Source organism: Balaenoptera physalus (assembly GCF_965194825.1).
Source record: "Balaenoptera physalus genome assembly, chromosome: 18".
Lineage (NCBI taxonomy): Eukaryota > Metazoa > Chordata > Mammalia > Artiodactyla > Balaenopteridae > Balaenoptera > Balaenoptera physalus.
The window spans coordinates 1,988,273-2,007,465 of NC_138899.1; the positions used below are offsets into that span (position 1 = coordinate 1,988,273).

A 19,193-nucleotide genomic window follows, 5' to 3' on the forward strand; every position below is an offset into this window, starting at 1 on the left:
TGACCACGCGCAGCACGCGGGGAGGGGAGGAGAGGCCACCGTTAGAGCTCAGAAGGGCCGCGCGCCCGCCCCCCCCACCAGGACTGTGAAGAACCACGCGGTGTCCCCGACGGTTCACAGCCCAACACGTGCCGGTTACCTCCCAACACCAGAGGGGAGATCCCCACACGGTTCACGTTCTCGCCCTCAGCCTGAGCAAAACCACGTGTGCATGACACAGAGCACCTGTGGTTCCCCAGCAACCCCATCACGAAAGGCCACCTCAGCGAGTCAATTTCCTGTGGAAGAGTGTGAATGTGAGTGGCCTTCTGAGAGCAAGAACAGGGCCCAGTTACCTGGAACTTCAAGACGGTAAAACGCGTAAGGAGATGCGTCCCGACTACAACGAACTGAATCGTGGCGCTGACCCTCCCGGTGCTTTAGTCCCTGAAGGCGGCTGCACGATGCAGCACGATAAAGTAACTCACACGTACTCAGCCTTTAAACTTTCCAAAGCATTTTCGCATCATCATTTCATTTAACCCTCCCAACGTGTGTGAAGAAAGTTTTCCGCATTTGTAGGTGAGGCCACCGAGTATACACTCAGAAACTAAATTAGCTTTAAAAGCACGTCTTTAATATCGTCCTCCTCCTCTGTCACCCTCACCCTCACCACTTTCCACCTAACGCTCCAGTGGCAACGCCCTCCTGAGCGGCCCCGCATCGCACCCTGTGCCGCCCTGGGGGCTCCAGCTCAGGAAGACCCCAGGAAGGCCAGGGGCGCAGCTGTGGGTCAAGCTCTGGCACCCACACATTTGTGGCTCACGTCTGTGACTGAAACTCTGCGCTTCTGTCTCTGCACTGAGGGACAGATGACGTTTATAAAGGGTCCGTGGCAGGAAGCCAGTCTGTGCCCCTCACTGCTGCCGAGACGTGTCCCTCCAGACACCGGGGACGGAGGACACCTGGACTGCAGGCTGTGAGAAGAGGCGGCACCCGGCCACTGGGAGGGCGGGACAACCTCGGGGTCCTGAAGCATCACCGAGCCCATCCCCCCCGGGTGCGGGTCAGCTGAACCCGCCTCGCTCCTCACCTCCACCCCCAGCTGTGCGTGGCCGCCCGCCCAAGCTTCCTAGGGCTGAAAACTGCTGAAACTGCTAGTTCAAAAGCGGTGAATACGAGTCTCCTATGGTACAACCTAGAGTGACTTTCTGTGGGAGGTGTGACAGCAGAGCTGGTGCTGGCACTGCCCACCTCTTACGCTCAACCCTGCACATCGATTCTGCTGACACATCCAAAGGGGACGGTATCTGACTCGACTAAACCAACTCAGAAATAAAAGCTTTCAAATATCAGGCTGAAAACAAATTAATCAATCACTGGGAAGTCAGCCTTATGTCTCTTAAGCAGTAAGACCTCTCTCGAAGACAGCGCCTGTCTACGCTGGGGCTCGTGACAACGTGGGTGGCCTGAAGTCGGAGCGCCGTCCTGGGCTGCGTAAGAACAGTGACAGCAGAGTTAACAGCACCTGCCCTCTACCTACCTACCTACCTATACATAGTTTTTTTCAAAAATCAACCTTTTAAAAAAATATACGTACACATTTAGGAGCTATTATCAAAATCAAAGCAACTTATAAAATGGGAAAATTTTCACAAAGTCCTCGTTGTAACAACTCAGCATATACAATACACATTTTTCCCATTTCCATCAGAAGGAAGGCTTCGTAATGACTTCCTTCCTGCGAGACAGCCTGCCACAGTGGTGCAATTTAAAATATTTAGCACAGAAGCGGCCCAACTACTTCTAGGGCTCTACGTGCACACGCGCTTTCATAGGCAACACGACCCAACACCTCTGTGCACAGAACTCTGTGCTTCCGAAGAACGGCCTTCCCGGAAAACCACAGGGCTGGGCTTCCGAAGCCAGGCAGGCAGTGCTCCGGGACCCTGCTGTGGGTGAGCCTGGCGCTGGCACCGCCGCGCACGGTTCCACGCTCTGCCATCACCCTGCCTTCCCCTCCTTGCAGGGCTCTTCCAAGCCTGACCCTCAGGGCTGCCTCCTGGCCCACCTCCCCAAGCTCGGGCAGAGGAGATGCACAGACAGGAGCGCGCGTCAGGGAGAGGGACAGAGGAGGGGCGACGGCACCGGACACGCACTGTGCACCACTCCCACCCACGCCACCCCGGGCCTGAGACAGGGGTCATCGTGCACGTCTGCAGACGGGAGCCACTGCCAACAGCAGCCGAGCCCAGGCGGGACCCCCCTACCCACACTCGGCCGCTCCACGTCTTGCGCCCGCCGCGCCCGCCCTAGCCCTCACACATTTTCACTCGGAAACGTTCGCCTCTTCAGATCAGCCCACCCATCCCTAACGTGTGAGCAGAGAGAAATGATGGCTTTATGGAGGAGAAATTTATATTTTACCAGCATTTCTCTGAGTGTTGAACAAACGATCAAGCACAGTCCCATAAAAATGAAGCTTAATGGTACCAACAGTACATTTCGACTCCTTTAAATATAATCCAATTGGGGCCTTTTCTACCACAAGAAAAATCGTCAAAAAGTCTCTTCAGGCCATTTTTGATATTTCAGTATTATACGTGCAGTTTCATAACCATAGTTATGGCAGACAATAATGAATAAAACTAAGCAAATTATCCTCATCACCCACCCAGCCCCCAAAATTCCCTACAACTAAAAATGTATGTGGAATTTTTGCAAAAGCAAAAGTAACTTCTTTTAATATTCACATGACAGGCTTGCAATGCCAGACACGTGCACAGTTAAGGGAACAGAACTTTTTATAAATCTTTATAGATCAATGTAATATTTTCTTAGTTTTAAAAAAAAATTTAGTACTACAATAAAACAAGACAAAACGGCTGGTTACAGCTTTTCTGACAAAACAAAGGCTCTTTCAGCTTAATTTCTACTGATGCCGGCGATCGTTACACAGCGCACCTCCTCCGTATTTACTGAAATGACACCATGGGCTGCAAGACGGCAACCAGGAGAACATACCGAGAGCCATCAAGTAGCCCAGCAAAAAGCCACAATTAAAGTGCTGGAAAAAACGCAACCCGTAATTCACTCAGAACAGGCAGCCATGAGCCTATGAGGCTACTATCATATGATAAAGCAAAAGGCACACATCAGTTATAATTCAACAGAACTGGCGTTTCTTTTTTTTTGCCATCCAAGGGCAGCTGAACTATTTTTTTTTTTTAAACATCTTTATTGGAGTATAACTGCTTTACAACGGTGTGCGAGTTTCTGCTGCGTAACTAAGTGAATCAGCTATACATATACATATATCCCCATATCCCCTCCCTCTTGAGCCTCCCTCCCACCCTCCCTATCCCACCCCTCTAGGTGGTCACAAAGCACCGAGCTGATCTCCCTGTGCTATGCGCCTGCTTCCCACTATCTATTTTATATTTGGTAGTGTACGTACGTCCATGCCACCTCTCACTTGGTCCCAGCTTACCCTTCCCCCTCCCCGTGTCCTCAAGTCCATTCTCTACGTCTGCGTCTTTATTCCTGCCCTGCCAACTAGGTTCATCAGTATTGCTTTTTCAGATTCCATATATATGCATTAGCATAAGGTATTTTTCTCCTTCTGACTTACTTCACTCTGTAGGACAGACTCTAGGTCCATCCACCTCACTACAAATAACTCAATTTTGTTTCTTTTTATGGCTGAGGAATATTCCACTGTATATATGTGCCACAACTTCTTTATCCATTCATCTGTCAATGGACACTCAGGTTGCTTCCATGTCCTGGCTATTGTAAATAGTGCTGCAGTGAACATTGTGGTACATGACCCTTTTGAACTATGGTTTTCTCAGGGTATATGTCCAGTAGTGGGATTGCTGGGTCATATGGTAATTCTATTTTTAGTTTTTTAAGGAACCTCCATACTGTTCTCCATAGTGGCTCTTATCAATTTACATTCCCACCAACAGTGCAAGAGGGTTCCCTTTTCTCCACACCCTCTCCAGCATTTATGGTTTCTAGATTTTTTGATGATGGCCATTTTGACCGGTGTGAGGTGATACCTCATTGTAGTTTTGATTTGCATTTCTCTAATAATTAGTGATGTTGAGCATCTTTTCATGTGCCTCTTGGCCATCTGTATGTCTTCTTTGGTGAAATGTCTCTTTAGGTCTTCTGCCCATTTTTCAATTGGATTGTTTGTTTTTTTGATATTGAGCTCCATGAGCTGTTTGTATATTTTGGAGATTAATCCTTTGTCCGTTGTTTCATTTGCAAATATTTCCTTCCATCCTGAGGGTTGTCTTTTCGTCTTGTTTATGGTTTCCTTTGCTGTGCAAAAGCTTTTAAGTTTCATTAGGTCCCATTTGTTTATTTTTGTTTTTATTTCCCTTACTCTAGGAGGTGGGTCAAAAAGGATCTTGCTGGCTTTGCAGAGACCACCACCCCGGAACCTCCCGCGCTGCCCAAACATAGTCAACCCTGCCGTGTTCTCTGACATCGCCCGTCAACGGCGAGCCCTTGGGCCGCGTCTCCTTCGAGGTAAGGGACCTGGAAACCAAGAAGTGACTGCTCATCCAATCCATAAAGCTATGTTAACAGACTGGAGCTGTTTGCAGACAAAGTTCCAAAGACAGCAGAAAACTTTTGTGCTCTGAGCACTGGGGAGAAAGGCTTTGGTTATAAAGGTTCCTGCTTTCACAGAATAATTCCGGAATTTATGTGCCAGGATGGTGACTTCACACGCCACAATGACACTGGTGGCAAGTCCATCTATGGGGAGAAATTTGATGATGAGAATTTCCTCCTGAAGCATACGGGTCCTGGCACCTTGTCCATGGCAAATGCTGGCCCCAACACACACGGTTCCCAGTTTTTCATCTGCACTGCCCAGACTGAGTGGTTGGATGGCAAGCATGTGGTCTTTGGCAAGGTGAAAGAGGGCATGAATATTGTGGAAGCCATGGAGCGCTCTGGGTCCAGGAATGGCAAGACCAGCAAGAAGAGCACCATTGCTGACTGTGGACAAATCTAATAATAAATTTGACTTGTGTTTTATCTTAAAAAAAAAAAAAAAAAAAAAAGGATCTTGCTGTGATTTATGTCACAGAGTAGAACTGATGGTTCTGTATATATATTTTCAAGATTCATACTCAGAATTCAAACTAACACAATGTAAGGATCGTAAGACTGCAAATAAGACTTTAAAACTGCAAAACACTATGTTTAAATCAATGCTGAAAAAGTATATTGACATATATACACTAACATGTATAAAATAGATAATAAGAACCTGCTGTATAAAAAAAAAATTAAAAAAGAAAAAAGTATATTTAAGCAAAAAAAGATTAATCTATCCCTAAGTGTGGCGGCTTTAAGACAAACATGGGGAAACAGGAAAGAGGCTACAAGCTAGGGTCCCAGAATGGAACGTGAAGGCCGACAGAGGCCACCAGCCCCCCGTGAGCCTCCTCTCAATCCCCCGACTTATGCCTCAGAAGCGGGCTCTGAGCTGCGGGCGGAGCGGGCGCCGTCGCTGCCCCGGGGCCTCAGGAGGGCACACAGGCCGCGCATCCTGCGGCCGCCACGCTCTCCCGCCGTCTCCGGGCTCAGTCCCCGAGCCTGACCTCAGTCCCCTCGCCTCCCGCTCCGGGACTCGCCACGTGGAGGAGGGCAGAGGTCGCCACTCAGAACCGCATCTGTACTCTCTCCCTGCTATTCTGGGAAAAAGCTCCACTGAGGTTTCAGCTACTACACAAGCAGTCGTTAAAGTAATAGTACAGAAGAGAGGGAAACAGCACACGCTTGCGAGCATTCCTCTTGAACGTCTAAACATTTTAGGAAACTTCAACAGTCTGAACGGCTTTAAATGTCGCCTTCGGCACAGAGCCTCACGTCCACCCTCTTTTCATACTTTCAACCCATCCCTAGGGGATCAACCCCCGACCAAAAAGGGGGAAGGAGCAAGCAAAATTAAAAAGGTGTGCAATTTTACCCTAACATTCTATTTGCTGTTTATCTCCCTCATGGCTGTGTCAGTAATTCCTGAGGAATTTTCAGAGACTCAAATGTAATCTCCGCATTTCACCGGTGTGGAAATTCCATTTAACTTGTCATTCCCAGGAGTGGGTGCCGGAGCATGTAACTGCATCCACGCTTCACGGTTTAACTAGGAAGGACATGCTAACACTGCCCACACTCCCAGAAGCGTGAGGAAGAAGAAGACCCGACGGGTTCTTCATCTCTGTGGTCACCATGTCTTCTTTCCATCACCGTGTCAAAGACTGCTTGCTTCGCTGCAGGACTGGAAATGCCTTACTACACGTGGAGGCTCAGTATCAAAGCGCGCGCACGGAGAAGCAGTGAACACCCAGAGTCTGGATAAGACAGTAAAGCAATTCGCACTTATTGAGGGTGCATCGTGCTCACTCAGCCCTGACAGTCTACACGTTCTGCTTCACGCCTACGGTGCCCTATGGCCAGCGCTCTCAGAGAAGAGGGCTGACCTCCCGGGACCCAGCTGCTTCAGAGAGACAGTCAGGGCTCAAACCAGGTCTGACAGACGCAGAGGCCCTGCCACCAGGCCCACACAACCCAGGCACCCTCACAGGGGTGCTACGCTGGAGCCTGAGCTCAATCTCAGCGATGCCTGCTTCCCAGCACAGTTTCTAAGCTTTAAACCGAAACACTCAGTAAGCTGACACTAAATATTTAAATCACAAGCGCAGTGGCGTTTACCCTGATGCGACTAACACAATTTCTTCATTTATGGTTTAAACAATGATTGAACTGCTATTTATGGCTGAACTGCTGTTTCCAGAAAAAACCATAAATACTTTCTAGAACACTTATTAATACAAACGTGTGCCCTTCTGGGAGCAGAAACAGAGCCTCATCGCCCACTCCATCTGCAGGCCGAGCCCGTGGTCCTCGCCGCTGCCCAGGGCGCCCGGCCCTCCTCCAGGACACAGGCACGGCCTTGTCTTACCAAACAAGCAGGAAATCAATCTGTCCGTTGTTTCACTTGTTTCACCGCTGCTTCGGGGTGAAAAGCTAAAGCTAATGATCTCCAACTTAATGTTTTCCTAAGAAATCCAGGCCTCACTGTAAATGGACATTTAGTCCTACAGCAGATGTACTTCTGTCTCACGTGGTGTGGGGTTTACGCGCTGAGAAACGCGATTCCAGCAGCCCGCACTCAGCCTGCAGCCACGTTCCAGAACACTCACCGGCTCCTCAACCCACTGCCCAAAGGGTCTGAGCTGAGGGGGAGACTTCAAAACACATCCTGTTCTATCATAAAAGCACTAAGCAGGATTTCAAAGACTTCCCACCAGTACTTCTCAGGCACTAATTTCGAGGGTAATTAAAATTATCATCTTTGAATAAACGCGTGAATGTTCACACTGCATTGCACGTAATATCTGACAGAAACAAGCTGCTCCAGGGGGGACCCCATGACGCCCCTCCCCGCTCGGGGAGGCAAGTCCCGGAGACGCACCTGTGCTCCGTGAGGACGCTCACTGCAGACGGGTGGTTGGCACAATACGCAAGGTACAAGGTCTTCATCTGCGGCATCAGGTTTAAAAAGCAGCCTCCGACTCTCTGCTGAGCTTCAGGCATCCTGGAGAGGAGAGGCACAAGGGAACCATCCTGAGTGCCACAGACAGTAGTGAACGTGGGAACCATGCGGGAGGAGGGCCTGTGCACCACCCCACAGAAACGACACACACAAGTCCCAGACTGTATGTGCTCCGACCACGAGCCAGCGGGGGGAGGGACCTGCCTCGGAAGCCGCTCTGCCATAAAGCAGCCAACCAAGCCCGTCCTTTTCTCCAGCGTCCAGACGCCAGGACCTGTGCGCAAGTCCAGGATTCCTTGGGCAGTGAGAAAAATAATGTCATGAAGCCTTAAATTGCGTGTAAAATAAGGAGAAATATAACATGTGGTTACTTGGTCGGTAAGGTTTTCTACTGAAGGAGCATCAAGACAGGCAGATGAGAAAACACAACAGGCCTCTTTCCCTTTGGGCAAAGGCTGGAGAGAATCGGTGGTAGGCAGAGAGACAAGCGTGCCAACGAAACCTACAGGCAATCGTCATCACCGTCATCATCATCATCATCACCATCACCATCATCACCATCATCACTGACGTGGGGAAAAGACTCGTCCAGAGCAGGAGAGGCGCCTTAATCCTGGGGGAGGACGGGCCAGCTGTCGACAGCACTTCCATAACGCAGCGGCCTAACCCTGACCGGGCGTGTGCTCCTTATTGCGAGTTTCACTGCTCAGTTCATTGATTCAGCTCTGAAGCCAAAGTAAGCTAGCATCTGCACTTTCAGCAGACTCCTCTCCAGTGTGAACTTAGCCCTAAGTGGGTTTCTAATCGCCTTCAGGGATTAGTCACAGTTCCGTGTATCTGCAGGAGAAGCAGTCACTGACTCAACAAATTAACTTCAACCATTCATTTAGGCACCGCGAACAGATTAAAAACAGAGAAAGAAATGATCTCTACCACCTTAAAAGTGACTGCAGTCTTTCAGGGGAATACAAAACAAGTTCAAAAATAAACTGACTACAAGACAGAGATGATGCCTCAATTTTCTGAGACACAAACCGCAGCACCCCTCAGAGGAGGACAGCACACACCTCCAGGAGAGGGACAAAGGCCAGCGCCCTTTCCAAGTCACCAAGGACCAGGCATCACACACAGCCAAGAATGCCTCCCTCAAAGACACACTGAGACGACCTGCTTGCTACCAGGGTCCAGACACCGAAGACACGTCTACTGAGACTATTACACACTGACATTTGAGCAGGTGACGGCCGTACTCAGACACAGTGAGACAGGAGGAGGCTGGCTTCTACAACGAGAAGTCCAGCAGGGAACCCCGACTGCCCAGCTGAGGGGGCTGAAAGCAACGGCAATGATGGGATGTCACAGTTTGGCCAATAAAAACAGAACACTGCTGGAGACAGGGCACAGGGAGACTAGAGATGCACTATCTAAACGATGAAGTTACTGCGACCGCACACACACTGCTCGGTGCCGGGCTATACGCTGTCATGACGTCATTTCCCACCTGGTCCAACACCACAGCCGCGAGGCACTCAAAGGAGAATGTAGTTAAAATCTAGGTCTAGGGATTTTCATTTCTTACATGTCCATGAATTATATACGGACAATGACTTCACTATACAAGGTTTTCTTTCTCTTTTTCTTTTCTTTCCTTCCTTCCTTCCTTTTTCTTTCTTTCTTTTGACCTGTCGCGCCTTGGCCCTAGAGTTTTATGACCTCTCTCAGCCCAGTTCTGCAGGAATTCACTACACTTGCCCCCCATCAGTTTATAAAACCCTCATAATCCATCAACTTGCCAGAAGGCACCAGCAGACGGAGCTCAGAAAGGTTACATGAGCGGTCCTAACACGGAGCCCAGGTCTTGTGCCAACACGCCTCACACGTAACACCGTCGAGAGCACTGAAATAACGGGGCATGCAAAACTCACAAAGATCATCAACACGGAATATGACTTAAGAACTGAAACAGGGGATTTTCATTGTGGTTCTCTCTTGTGCTTCTAGAGGTGGCTTTTAGAGCATGACAACGTGTAGGCAGGGCCCCCACTGGGGTGTGGAGGCCACAGGGCTACCTGTCAGCCACGTCTACCTGCAGCCTCCTGGTGGCCCAACGCCCAGCTCTGACAGTGGGTACAGGGTCAGCAGTGGTCTGGTAAGTATGGTTTTATCACTGATCTGATGACAAGAGGGATGTTACTAATGGCCTGATAACAGGTGGTTGTTACCAATCAGTGGTCTGATAAGGGGGGGGGGGTGTTATCAACCGAGGATCTGATAACAGGTGAGGTGTTATCAATGGTCTGATAATAACAGGCGGGTGACACAAACAGTCCAGCCAATAGTCTCTGTAGCAAGAGGGGATAGCCAAGGGCCTTTCTCCTTCCCTAGACTGAAAAGGAATGAATCCCAGGAAAAACCTGAGAAATCAGAACTGCTACACCATTTTCCCCCAGATCACATTTATTCCTGCTGGTAATGCTAGCTGGACAGAGAGGGGGTTCACAGTCCGGTAACCACCGATTTCCAAGGGGAGACGAAGATCAGCACGAGGGCACAGCTACCCGCTAGGTGAACCTCAGCATGCAGTTCGGCAGACAGCATCGAGAGAGATGTCTACACGAGTGGCCACAGGGCCCACTCATAGGAGCCTCAGGGGCCACCGGCAGCCCCCGGCAAGTCCTCTCCTGCTGAACCCCAAACCCTAAACGTGGACGACCCTCTTAAGGGTGCCAGAGCCCCGGGAAGGGGCAGCATCTGAGGCTCTGGCGGGAGGAGTCCCTTCCCACCGGCCAGCAGCTCTCTCAGGCTCCCCCCCCGCCCCGGGCCATCTGCCCGTGTCCCCGCACACGCCACTGGTCTGCCTCACTTTCTAAATTCCCTAGACTCTTAAGGTTCTAGTGCTGGACATGTGCTTTGAAATCACTTTTCTATGGAATCTTGCAGTCTCAACAAGTAAGGAAATTATGGCAAGAGCTACTCAGGGGCCTCCCAGGTGACAGCATGGCGGGCCAGGGGCAGAAGGTCAGTTTCTGACGCTGAGTCCACCGTGGAGACTCCGCCACTGAGGTGAGAGGTGATTCCCATGACCGGAATCACCTGGGCCAGCGTGCCATCAACCCCAAATCACCTCCAAATAAGCTCAAGTCCTACGCTCTGCTCTTTAATAAGGACGGCCCAGGCAAAACCCAAAGTGTGCTCTGCGTCTAAGCCACTCTATTCTACAAAGTCGAATATTATCTCTGTATCACCCATGCTTGCTATTATTTGGATGGTTCAAAAAAACAACTTTCAAACAAAATGAACTACATCCTCTAGTTCAAATTTGTATTTTGATAATAATCTAAAACAAATACTATTTTAGTGTGAAAATGTTACAGTAATGGTCCGTTATAAAAATGAATTTATTTATACCTTAAGATATGCTTTATAATTAACTTTTAAACAAAGTCAATACACAATGTGTATTTAACCAATAGCAATTACATTAAATGCTTATTTATTAAATATTTTCTCCGATAAGCTGAAGCCCTACAATATATAAGAGAACTGATGGGAACTCAGTCTACAATACACTAAAAAGTAGTCTGCAAGTAAACAAAGTGCAAATGTGCATGTAAACAAACGCGGGGAGAGGGGCAGGCTGTGACCAGGACTGACCGTGTCCACTGGGCTGAAGGAGCCAGCGGGATTTCAGTTAGAGGGGCAGCAGGAGGAAGCGGATCCAAACGGAGGGGACAGCAGGGAGGGCTGGGCGGGGAGTCACCTCTCAGCACCCCTGATCCCCGCCCCGGGGGTGGCGGGCAGTGACAGAGGCCTGCTTTCTGAGCTGCGGCACAAGGCGGGGAAGGAGCGGGAGAGACGGGCGGGAGCCCATCGGGGAGGGACCCTGTCAGACTGCCACCACTCAGAAACTCATCTCCTAACTTAGCTCTCCCCGCACGAGGCAGCCTGCACAAGCACCTCGAAGGCCAGTCCGTAAAACACAGCTGTGAAGCGACATGTGAGTAACCGGGCGCCACCCAAAGCTCCTGAGCAGAGCTCGGACCAGAGGCTGGGGGAGAAGTGGACACGCAGCGGGCCACCTGGAGGTCGAGGCCTGGTCAGGAGTCCGTGCAGGACGCAGGGAGGACGAGGCCGGCCTGAGCCAGGGCAGTGTCAGCACAAGGGCAGGGCAGACGTTACCACAAGAAAGAGAACTCCTTTCAGGCAAGAAGAACGCTCGGAAAGAGGATACCAGCTACAAGAGCTCTGGGCGTGGGGTGATCCGTGAGGGAGGGAGAACAGGAGAACCAGCAAACGCATGAACGAACGAATGCATGAGCACACAAGTAAGTGATGAGACAGGCTGGACCACCCCCTGACAAGGGCGGCTGGCACAAGCTGCGGGGACCTCGGGGAACACGCTTGATCCTAGAAAACCCAACCGTCGCGACATTCCGTCTAAAGTAACTTTTACAAAAGAGAAGTCAATTTTACGAACAGGAAGGGTTTCTAGCTACTCGATGGAAGTCACCCTACAAGGTGCCCGAGGGCAGGGCGGCCCAGCCCTGCCCTGAGGCTCCCCTCCTGCCTCAAGGGCTGAAGCCGCAGCCCACTCCCCCCTCGGGGCGCTCTCCCCCTCTAGAACCCTAACCCCACATTTGGGCTTGGCTCCCATTCCTGGCACAGAGCTCCTAAAACCCCTGTCATTTCCTGAGTGACAGGAGCGTCTTCTGTTACCCATACCGCGCCCCTTTAACCACACCGGGGCTTGGGCTGATCCCCCAGACGGCTTCAGGATGGGGGGGGGGACCTGCCGGGGGAACCCACCACGTGATTGGAGGGTGGGGACTTCAGCCCACCCCAGACCTCCACGGAGGGGAGAGGGGCCTGAGACTGGGAGGATCGCCAGCGGCCGACGATGTATTTAATCAATCTCGGCTCTGTAACGAGACTGCCGTAAAAACCCCCAAATGCCGGGGCGCCGGGGCTCCGGGGCTTCGGGGCTGCTGGACACATGAAGGCGCTGGGAGGGTGGCCCCCAGGGAGGGCATGGGAGCAATGTGGCCGCCCACACGGTGGCACGTAAGGCACGAAGCCGTGGGCACCCCAGGCCCTGCTACACGCCGTGCTCTCTCCCTCTTCAGGGGTTCTACACCCCTGCTTCCCCGACCCCGCTGGCCCCAAGCCAAAGAATCACCACTCAGGGAAGCCTTTCTTCTTTTTCTAAATAGTCAGTAGATCCCTCCTATGAAAATAGTCTAAAACACAGCTTTTACTATAAAAATTGATACACCCCAAAGATTCAAAATAACCTAGTTTCCAGGGACTTCCCTGGCGCAGTCAGTGGTTAAGACTTTGCCTTCCAATGCAGGGGGTGCAGGTTCGATCCCTGGTCAGGGAGCTAAGATCCCACATGCCTCGCAGCCAAAAAAAAAAAAACCAAAACATAAAACAGAAGCAATATTGTAACGAATTCAATAAAGACATTAAAAATGGTCCACATCAAAAATAAATAAATAAATAAATAACCTAGTTTCCACCTTTAGAAATGTGAATTCTAAAATTATGCTAAACCTGATCCTTTAAGTACCATTTATATCAATCAATCTGAATTTTGCAATTTTTAGCATCTTACTTACTTGGTACATTCTTCTAAAGACTGTACAAGCATTTGCTGGAAAGAACATATTTCTTCTAGATTTCCCATTAAATATGAAGTGTTTGCTGAACTTAACCTAGAGCCGAGAAAACAACAGGAGAAATAAGTGAGCAGTTTTACTTACATTCCTCTCCTCTCCCAGCCCAGCACCCTATTAAAAGTCTAATAAACAAATTGCTCATGTCTATGGGAAACTGCTGTTAATTCTGTTCCAGTAGCTCAGCCTCTATTCTCTGAAAATACGAAGGAACGGCCAAGGTGACGACTCTTCCACACTTGACACAATTATCATCTAACTTACTTCTCAGTGGTCTGCAGTGGCCGTAGATAGGTTGAAAGCACAGTCTGAAGTTCTTTAGAATATTCATTTTCTGTTTCCAAAATATTCTGTAGCACCTACGATAAATGATAAATAAGTATTATTTGACATTAAGATGTATAAGCTTTGGCAAGTTCATCACCATTGTTCAATTCGCACTGTTGCTTCTATGTAATACTAATTTGTTTGATATCATCAGTCACTCCCTGTGATTAACTACTAAATCCATGTAATGAACTGTTACCAAGGCTACACAACTGACTTCATCCCACTGCCAAGCACATCTGACACAGGTATACCTAGAATGAGGCCAGAATGAATTCATCATCAGATAAGTAACGCCAAGTCCGTTTAGAAAAAAAGAAGGAAGCACTGATCATCGCAACAGCGTGGATGCGTGGATGAATCTCTACAACACTGTGTTGCGTGAAAGAAGCAGTTCACAACAAGGACATTCCGCACAGTCCATCTACAGCAAGTCCAGGAACAGGCAAAACTAACCGATGATGGCAGAAGTCAAAAGGCGGGGGTGGGAGGGAGTGACAAAGGGGAAAGGGGCGTGAGATAAATTTCTGGAGTAATGGACAAGTTCTACGTCATGGTTTGGGTAGCTGTTACACAGATACATATACCTATCAAAGCTCACTGACCTGTACCCTTAAAATCTATGCATTTTGACATACGGAAAGTATATCAGCTAAAAAAAACATGAAGTTTACCCTTTAGATGGCGTCTAGTAAACCTCAGTCCATTTCTGGGAACCTCAGACCTTCATTAGAGAAGATGATCGTCTCAGATCATCCTATACACATTAAAAATTAAAGGTCTACCAGTGTAAAGCAACCTTTATATAGCCACCATTGTATTTAAAGATAGGAGGATAATTAGAAATCAACCTTGACATTAAAATGTTTCCTGATACCCTATAGCAAATATAGCCAAAATCAGTTAACAACTCTTAAAAACATAAACATAAGTGCAAAACAGCGGAACTAAAAACACGTGCCCCTTTCCATCAGCAATCGCCAAGAGCAAAGCTCCTCCCTGGGCAGGGCGGGACGGCTCCGGGTCTGCAGGTGGAGCCCGATGGAGCCCAGGTGTAAAGGTGGCCTTCTACAAACTCCCGATGCACGCTACACTCTGGGCACCGAGCAAGGTGTCCTACCCATAGTATCTCCAATCCTCGCAAAAACCTTCCTTTTACAGAGGAAAACAGTAAAGCAGAGAGAGGTTAAGTAACTTATCCAGAGCCAGAATGTGAGTCTTCAGCTGACCCTGCACTGCCCCGCGCTGCCTTCTCCAGCCACAGGCTAATGGCTCCAGTGGAAGCAAGTAAGATCCCTTCCTCAGCTATGGTTTCCATCCCACTCTGCTAGAGAGCCAGCATCTTCTTCAATCAGAAAATCGTACTATGTATATTTTCTGAGGATCTACTGCATGCGCTAAAATGTGCTGTCCGTCTTCCAAAACTGACACATCATCCTAAGTTAACCCTGCAAAAGAAATTATACAGAATAAAGATATCAAACACGCTCGGTTTTCTCCCCCGATTTTTGATAATCAAAATGTATGTCTAAACGTTTAAGAAAAAAGTAATCGTTAAGCTAGATTTCAACATTAATACAAGCAACACGGATTATTATTCTGCTCACTGCTGTTTTCTGCATTCTCGAGGAGAGGAGAGTACAGTCATTCATGAGTAAGTGCAACCCTGATTAGATAACTCACATACTACACTGTGTAAGATGAAGAGAATCAGGCTCTTTCACTCTGACTCTCAGCTCTGGTTTTGCCCCTGAATGGACCTATTCACAGATGCCTGGTGGAGCGGGCGGGAGGAGGGGGAGGGGTTTCTCCAGGAGACCCTCCCTTTGTGGGGAAATGTGGGTGCTGACCTTACAGTTACAACGCCTCCCCTCAAAGAAATACTCGGTGGACCCAAGGGTCAAAAGACTGGAGAACAGAGAGCACAGAGTGGCCCTGCCACTGCACCACCAGAGCACACACTTTAATCCACATCTTATCCTGCAGAATGACACGAAGCAAGCCAAGCATAATGAGTCCCTGAACTAAAAAAAAATTAAAATTTAAATCTGTCACAGGTGCGTAAGACAAAAAGCCCTTTTTTAATGTGAAAATGAACATTAAACTATGATTTCATGTCTCAATTACAACTGTTAGGAACTATTAGCAACACTGCTTAGGACATGCTCAGAAACCTCTACACCTATTTTCTAAAACAGAAAAGCAGTTCCTGTGCGATGGAAGAGGAAAATCCCTGCGTGGCAACATCAGGAGCATGCGCACGAGAAGAAGAAAACGACACTTCTTCAATCGCAGCATTAAGCAGAGCAAGCAGAGACAAAAGCTTCCCAGAGAATCTACCAGAAGTAATGCCAAAGAAAAGACTGCACCGATTATGACAGTTAAGTTGGTTAATTTCAACTACTAGTTGTAAACATGATCTTCAAGTAAGTGCTCAAGTCAAGCTCTATAGTTATCCCACCCAAACCATCCAAGTTACACTTAGCTTTTCACAAACACACGACCAAGACTTGCTAAGTGAGTCATGCTGGCGCCGACCATCCACTCTGCCAGGAGGCCACATGTCCCTCCCCGGGGTCAGCGGCACGTCTGTGTGCTCCAGCCATCACCTGTCTCCCCTTTCTTGACTTCTGCGCACTCTGGCTGCTGCAGGACCCCATGAGACCTCACAGCCCGGCTGCCACAGCTCCATCACACAAAGGCTGGTCCAGAGAACGCGAGCAGCTTTCACAGGAAGAGCAGCCTTTACTCGGCACCGTGAGGAACAGCCGGGCTGAGCCCAGCCGACACACACTCTCCCCGAGGCGGGAGGCGTGGAGAGCCCAGTCGGGTCAAACAATGGTGCCACACAGGAGGACGACATTGGGCAAGCCACACAGACAATCCCTGAACTGTCAGCCGTTACAGCAAAGCAAAACAAAGGACCGACTCATTACCCTGCAGACCACAGAAACTCACTTCATTATTGCCAGGGAAGGAGCGTTGAGCACCGCTCATTTTACAAACGAGTCACAACTTCCAGTGCAAATTTTGGTAGCTGCCATATGTTCTATTTTATGTGTCATTGATACTCCTTTAAAAATAAATAACTAATTTACGTGTAAGAGAAAAAACAGTAACATTAAGTCATCTGATCCAGATACAATAAAAGATTATCATCACAAACTAAAACCCAATTTCAAAACCATGAGCCTGGTTCAGAAACACAGTAGGAAACACTCAAGAATGGCACAGCTATTCTTACCCCTCTCCCACCCACCGAACTAGCCCCCTGAACCACAAGGAAAAATAACCATCGCACATTTCCTTTCAGCCTGGTCTACTTAAACTGTATTTTAGGGGTTAAAGTTTCAAAAAGTAAGAGAGGACTTGAAGCCGCTCCTAGCTACCCGCCCCGAGGGAAAGGAGAGGAAGGAAGGACAGGCAGGGCAGGAAGCTGTGCCTGCAGCCCTGCCCGCCCCCCAGAGCCAGAGGCATGAGGACAGGGCAGCGGCGAGCCCACTCCCCAGCCCCACTGGCAGCCGCTGACATGACGCAGCGTGCGTGCTGAGCAGCGCACTGATTTCTGCGTGTTCTTAGCACTTCACAACATTAACTCGCAGAGAGAGTCTGGGGGGCGGGGCACGCAAAATGTGTACGTTACTGTGCCTTTTAGAAGGAGTTACGTTACTTCAGGATATCTAAACTTGGGAGTTCACGAGGTCTTGGGATGTATTTCCTCCGAATGCTGCAGGTTTACTACGCAAGAGCTCCAGCAGAAGCTGCAGGGCCGCTCTGGTCTGTGTCAGCCAGGGGCTGCCCTGGGAGCCAGCAGACCCGGGCGCGAGTCCCAGCTCCGCCAGGTCTTCACCAAAGGGCTCTTACTGGTTCGTGACAGGCACTCAGAGCCCACTCCCTGACCTCAGGTAGGAGGCACCTTACAAAGCACCTCGTACAGCCTTCCAACCCAAACCCGCGCAAGTCCTACTGGGAGCTCCTTCACGTGACTCCACTCTGCAGGAAGTGACTAGTGCACAAGACGGCCCTTCCCACGACTGAAGAGCTCAACCCTTCCCTCCTTCACAGGCCCAGCCTCAGCTGCTACTCTACCCAGCTCCTGCTACCACCGGGGAATCTCCACCTATATAAGACGAGGAAACTACATAAACACAATGGGAGCAGAATCTGTCAAAGACGCCAGCAGGCCCCTCGCGGTCGGTGTGAATGGGGGTGGGATACAGGAGAGGAGGGCACAGCTCCCCAGAGGGCACAGGGAGCTGAGCTGCCGTCCCGGGTGAGAGCCATAATGGGCCTAAGCCTCGTATGGGCCCCAGGCGGAAACACCAGACGTCAGGACTGAGAAGCGGTCTTGGCTAAGGTGGGCGAGGTAAAGGGACCATAAAGGATAAAAGAAGCCAAAGCAGTGCTTGGGGTCAGTGTGGCTCTAGGCCAACCTCCGGCCACCAGGCAGAGGCTCCAGGCAACTCCAGGAGCCAAGGGGACGGACGGGCGCAGATTCGCTCTGGAGCACCGGAAAGGTCCGTGGAGGTTTCCTACGGCATTTCATGAAAGATGCACATCTATTCTGAACATTTATTAAAACTATTGATTGCTACCTATTATATCTGCAGTCTTTCAAAGACAAAGCTACCTTGCCTTTTCATTGTACTCCGGGGAGTAGAAGCAAACAATGCCCCATTTGCTGTCCATAGATAAGGAGTACTGATGGAAGTAACCCTGGAAAATAAAGCCACAGTGCATCACTGGACACGGAAGGCCATAAGGACCCATATCTTCCCAGACGGACATACTTCAGAAACCTCGTTCTCTACTGGTGACTGAGGAAACTCCTCATCCCCTAAAAGAGGTGCCGAAAGACCGTTCACTCCCTCTGGGGGTGGGCATCCGGCTTCTCTGATCTCCACCGGGAAAGGTGTCTGCTACCAGGCCGTAGGTGCAGTTAATTTCTTTCACTGTCAAATCCATCAAGCTCAGGCAGGTCACACACATGCTCCCTTTAATTATATGATCCTGTCACCCCTGACTACAGCTCTCCCAGGTAATTAATCCTCAAATGGGATGCTTGCTGGCAAATGGAACGGTGGCCTCAATGAGGCCTAATGCCCCGAATGCTTCTAAACACTCTTCCTAATAACCATGAAAACCTCTTAAGGGCCAACACTTCACCAGGCACCTTAAGGTCAACCGCTAATCCTCGCAACAACACTACAAGGCCAAGGCCAGCATTTCCAACGTCCTTTTACAAACACATGACTGTGCGAGCAGCTGGGGGGCTTCCGCCAGGCCAGCCCCCCGAGAGGGCGCCCAACCACTACACACAAAGCCGGAGCACCCCTCCCCCCAGAACCTAAAGAAGGGCTCCCCGGACCATTCGCTGGCCTGAGCCCGAAGACAGACTGACCTCAAACACTTTCACGTTAGGAAACAAAGTTAACAGTGCTGGCCGGCTTTGTCACAAAAACGAATCAACTCTTTACTTAAAGCAAAGCTACGGGTTTTTTCTTCCATCGTGACTCTCCATGTCTGAGGCCCGGACTCCCCCACTTGAGGTCTCTAACACCCTGCTGACATTTCCAGCACAGTCTGGGCTCTGGTGCCACAGTAATCCTCCAAACATCTCTATTACTTGC

At 49.6% G+C, this 19,193-nt stretch overlaps 1 protein-coding gene, 1 long non-coding RNA gene and 1 pseudogene across 25 annotated transcripts in view; 2 read left to right on the forward strand and 1 right to left on the reverse strand.

Moving 5' to 3' along the window:
* LOC309647523 overlaps window positions 1–19,193 on the forward strand; it is a 269,604-nt gene that overhangs the window by 185,455 nt on the left and 64,956 nt on the right. The gene's annotated exons all lie outside the window — the stretch shown is intronic.
* ARHGEF7 (Rho guanine nucleotide exchange factor 7) overlaps window positions 1–19,193 on the reverse strand; it is a 129,811-nt gene that overhangs the window by 27,492 nt on the left and 83,126 nt on the right. For 22 of the 23 annotated variants that reach the window (XR_014256103.1, XM_082434916.1, XM_082434932.1 and 19 more), the window contains 3 exons: window positions 13,501–13,595; window positions 13,180–13,275; window positions 7,481–7,603 (listed from right to left, as the gene is read on the reverse strand). Coding sequence is in view for 22 of the 23 variants with exons in the window: in XM_082434916.1 (XP_082291042.1) it covers window positions 7,481–7,603; window positions 13,180–13,275; window positions 13,501–13,595 (314 nt within the window). In the remaining variant the exon portion in view is untranslated. The remainder of the gene's footprint in view (window positions 1–7,480; window positions 7,604–13,179; window positions 13,276–13,500; window positions 13,596–19,193) is intronic. The other variant, XM_082434935.1, reaches the window with a different exon arrangement.
* LOC309647519 (peptidyl-prolyl cis-trans isomerase A pseudogene) lies at window positions 6–7,466 on the forward strand (annotated as a pseudogene). The gene has a single exon. The product of its transcript is annotated as a peptidyl-prolyl cis-trans isomerase A pseudogene (transcript).